The 4,428-nt window shown below is 47.6% G+C and overlaps 1 protein-coding gene across 1 annotated transcript in view; it reads left to right on the forward strand.

Annotated features, from left to right (window-relative positions):
* The window catches only part of TTC1 (tetratricopeptide repeat domain 1), a 55,840-nt gene extending 52,290 nt beyond the window's left edge, over positions 1–3,550 (forward strand). The window contains exon 7 of the mRNA XM_012644786.1: positions 2,919–3,550. Within this exon, the coding sequence (XP_012500240.1) occupies positions 2,919–3,052 (134 nt within the window). The 3' untranslated portion in view covers positions 3,053–3,550. The remainder of the gene's footprint in view (positions 1–2,918) is intronic.
* Positions 3,551–4,428: the final 878 nt, after the last annotated feature.

The raw sequence follows: 4,428 nt of genomic DNA on the forward strand, positions 1-4,428 counted from the left end.
CCCAGCTACTCGGGAGGCCAAGGCAGTAGGATTGCTTGAGCCCAGGAGTTTGAGGTTGCTGTGAGCTAGGCTGACGCCACAGCACTCTAGCCCAGGCAACAAAGTGAGATCTGTCTCAAAAAAAAAAGAAAAAAGGTGGCAGGCAAGTCCTTCTGCCAGTTCAACAAAGCGAGGGCCTGGGAAAAAGAATTCTCCCTCTCATCCTCAGTTTGAATATTTGCACTCTTAGCTTGGAATGGCCTTTCTGCACTAGAGGAAAACTCTTCCTTTAGTGCGACCTCAGGGAACCCCGTCTCTGGAGCCTGGTGGCCTGCCGTCATCCTGGACCTGCTCACCGCCCTTCAGAGCACTGTAGCGTGTGGCCTCTCCTGAAAAGGCCTCCTCACACCTCCGTGAGCAGAGAGCACCTCTGGGCACACCTCAGTCTGTTGTGTCTGTTTCCCCACTAGACTGTGAGCACTGCTAAAGCTGGAAACTACTTTTATGCTTTAGATCACAGTGCCTCACGGAGTAGATGCCAAGTCGAATACTCAGTTTGTCCTTGCCATTGTTTTTCTGACACTGGAGATGGGCTTTCAGTGATCCCTCCACCCAGGCAGTGGCCCGTGGCTCAGTCAACAGTCCAAAGTAGCCCTCGAACAGAGGCTTCTCCGAGATGGAACTGTCCCTCTCTGGGAGTCTGATGTGAGTGGCTCTTAACACGTTCTAACTTCACTCACTCCATGACACAAAGCTAAGGATCGTCCCAGTAATGACATTTTATTGGGCTGCTTTAGCTTTTTCCTCCCTATTCTCTTTTCCCAACCCCAAGACAAACTGCCGAAGTTCTGGGTCAGTGTTGCCAACTCAAGTTTTCCTGAGGAAGCCCTGTCTTGCCTTTGCATGTTGTGATCCCCTCCCCGTACGTCTGTCTACCCACGCTCAGCTCTGGGCCTCTCTGTGCTCCTACTGTGTGCAGGAACCCAAGGCTCGTGCCAGTGGTTCTCCTAAAAAAGCAGCACTGAGCATGTGTGTCCCAGGTTTGAGTTTAGGAAATCTGCCTGGAGAGTGGTCAGCCTGGGTTCTGGGAGCTTTTCCTATTAGTGTTTTCTACAAGAATGGGTTGGCCTTTCTCTAAACATGGTAAACTTCTATGGGCTAGATCTTAAGACAGACCAAAAGTTCTCACTATGAGTTATCAGGGGGGCCTTTAAAATGTAAAGGCCATGGCCAGGCACCATGGCTCAAGCCTGTAATCTCAGCACTTTGGGAGGCCAGGATGGGAGAATTGCTTGAGGCCAGGAGTTTGAGACCAGCCTGGGCAGCATGGAGGTGCACATCTGTAGTCTTAGCTACTGGGGAGGCTGAGGTGGGAGGATCACTTGAGTCCAGGAGGGCAAGGCCGCAGCGAGCTTATGATGGCACCACTGTGCTCCAGCCTGGGTGACAGAGCAAGACTTCATCTCTAAAAGATAAATAAATAATAATTTTTTTAAAAAATATTCAATAAAGGCCGGGCACGGTGGCTCACGCCTGTAATCCTAGCACTCTGGGAGGCTGAGGCGGGCGGATTGTTTGAGCTCAGGACTTCGAAACCAGCCTGAGCAAGAGCGAGACCCTGTCTCTACTAAAAATAGAAAGAAAATTAATCGGACAACTAAAAATATATAGAAAAAAATTAGCCGGGCATGGTGGCGCATGCCTGTAGTCCCAGCTACTCGGGAGGCTGAGGCAGAAGGATCGCTTGAGCCCAGGAGTTCGAGGTTGCTGTGAGCTAGGCTGACGCCACGGCACTCACTCTAGCCAGGGCAACAGAGTGAGACTCTGTCTCAAAAAAAAAAAAAAAAAAATATTCAATAAAATGTAAAGGAAGTTCTTTACCTGGACTTTAAGTGGGGAGGCTACCTTAGAATAAAGCCCTTTTTATCACTTTACTCAGAGTGACGAAAGCTGCTAATAAGTAGTAAGGTGGGAAGGGGCCTGTACCTCTCATGACTAGGAGTTTCTCTTCCCGTCTACCCCCATCCTCATCTCCACGGGAACCAAACCTGCAAGAAAAATTACAGCAGTTTAGAGAGGGTTGATACTATTCATTCACCCATCCCAGCCAAGATTTTCCAGAACACTCCTGATTTCAAATATTCCATCCCATTGCCATGGAAATTCCAACTTTTGACATACAAACTCGACGGCCCTCTTGTATCTAAGAACAGCATAAGAACCCTTGGTATATACCACGTGTCTCAATTTGGACTTTAGGACATGAGAATCACCCAAGTGATTAATAAGTAAAACCTGAAACTTGGGAAGAGGCGACTGGACTGTTGAGGTCCATGGCGCTCTGTACTAATAAACAAGATCCCATTTCCCAAGAAATGATCAATTTGGTGTAGAAGTTATGAATTTGCTTAGAAAAGCAGGAGGCTCTCAAGTTTGAATCCAGGCCCAGTAGAAATTTGCTGAATTGAATTAAATTTAGCAAATGGCTGCTGCTGTTTTAGAGAGAGCAGACACGTGGAAGGGCCCTCTGCCTTCACTGCCTACAGACGAGGCTTGGCGGGCTGCCTTGAGCCCCACAGGGAGCAGCAGTTGATTTTCGCAGCACTCCTCCCAGGAGCCTGTGTCCTCTGGTGGTCCCGGCCAGTGTGGACAGGGGGCTTTGCTCTCCCAGAGGGAGCCAGCAGGACTCCCTCCCTCCCTCTTATCTCTGCAAGCACAGGCCGGGGGTGGGGGTGGCACTGAAGCGACTCCACTGCTGAGTGGGGAATGGGGGCCGGGAACTCGCCTGGAAGGCTTCATCTTATTAAAGGCAGGCGTTTCTTTAAGTGCAGAGAGATACTTTTTATATTTTGTAAGCAGATAGTAAGGCAAGATTAACTGGTGTCTTTTTGCTTCTGTTCCTTCCTGTATTCATTAGAGTTTTTGCTTTTACATTGCAGGTAAACTAAAAGATCTTGGGAACTTGGTTCTCCGACCTTTTGGACTCTCCACAGAAAATTTCCAGATCAAACAGGATTCCTCTACCGGCTCCTACTCCATCAATTTTGTTCAAAATCCAAATAATAACAGATAACAAAGATAACAGTAGCTTTAACAGCTGACTTGGAAATTGTGTGCTGCTTGCTGTTAGCGAGGGGAAGGCCCTGCAAATATTTAACTTCAAAAGCATCTCATCTAAAGAAAGGCTGTCCAGTAGAGCCCAGTGCTCCCTTTCCCTCTTGTTTTATGATCAGGGTAAAGTATACTTCCTGATAAAGTGAGTCTAATTTGATTTCCATTTGAAGGTGGTGTCTGTGGCAGTTGTGCCTGGTTCTGGGTGTCTTTTGTCCAGGAAGAAGCCCGCTTTCAAGGCTGACCTTGCTGAGCCACACAGACACACCAGCCAGGCAAAAGCCTCTCCTGAAGCCAGCAAACCTGTTGGTTGGGAGATCGCCCAGACGTGATGGACGATGACACAGGGTTCCTGCCTGCTGTCCCCTTCCCTGATCACACACGCTCAGGAGGCTGCTGTACGTGACCTCTTACATTTCCTGATTTCCCATTTCCCCTGTGGTAATAAAAGCTTTCTGTGACAGTCTGGGCTGGGTTGTAAATTTGGTCTCCCTAACGACAGCTAAAGCAGAAGACTTCTCTGGCTTTGGGAGCAGTATTGGTTTTAAGCAGGGTTACTGATTCTGAATTCCACAGATGGGCCCAAAGTTTTAGTTGCCACCTTGAAGATTTATCTTGAAGAGCTGACCATTCTACCATGTACTAGAATTCAGGAACTCCACCTCACAAGCTGTCTTGGGCCCCACCAGGTTTGTGTAGATAATTATGAAATCAGTGTTTTTGGCCAAGCATTAATCTTAGTAATTTCCACTTAAAATAGCTTCATTTAGGAATGGTGGAGTGTGAATCCCAGAATAAAGCCGTATTCGTTTAGACTGCGTGAACCCAGAGGTTTCAAAGAGAGACTCTTTTTTTTCTACTCATCCATTGATGCTAGTGAGAAGCTTTCAGTTGTTCTGATTTAAGTGTCAAAGGCAGTGACAGGCAGCAGTCATACTCCCAGCGTTAGGGCCTGTGCTGATTCTTTTGATCTGTTCCCAAAAGCCTCTTACAGTACATGGGTAGACAGGGAGGGGAGTGATGTGCGGTATTAACTCTGTGATTCGCCAAACCTGTCTCACAGATTGAAATGTAAGTTCATGCAGTTTACAAGGGGAAGGGGAAAGGGAGAAAGGGGTTAATTTTGCTTCACTATCTTTATATTAAATCTGGCATCAAGTCTTCCCAAAAAAGTTGTGTGTGGAGAATCACACAAGTTGTACCGAAACCTCAGCTGAAAGAGTACGGCTTGGTAGCCGTCTCATTCGCTTCCTGCGCAGCCAGCCTTGTGCCATAGCCGTGGTTCTCAAACTTTCTAATCTCAGGATCCCTCACACTCTTGAAGACTCTTTAAAGAAC

This window comes from Propithecus coquereli, unplaced genomic scaffold, assembly GCF_000956105.1.
Source record: "Propithecus coquereli isolate 6110/MARCELLA unplaced genomic scaffold, Pcoq_1.0 Scaffold220, whole genome shotgun sequence".
Taxonomy (NCBI): Eukaryota; Metazoa; Chordata; class Mammalia; order Primates; family Indriidae; genus Propithecus; species Propithecus coquereli.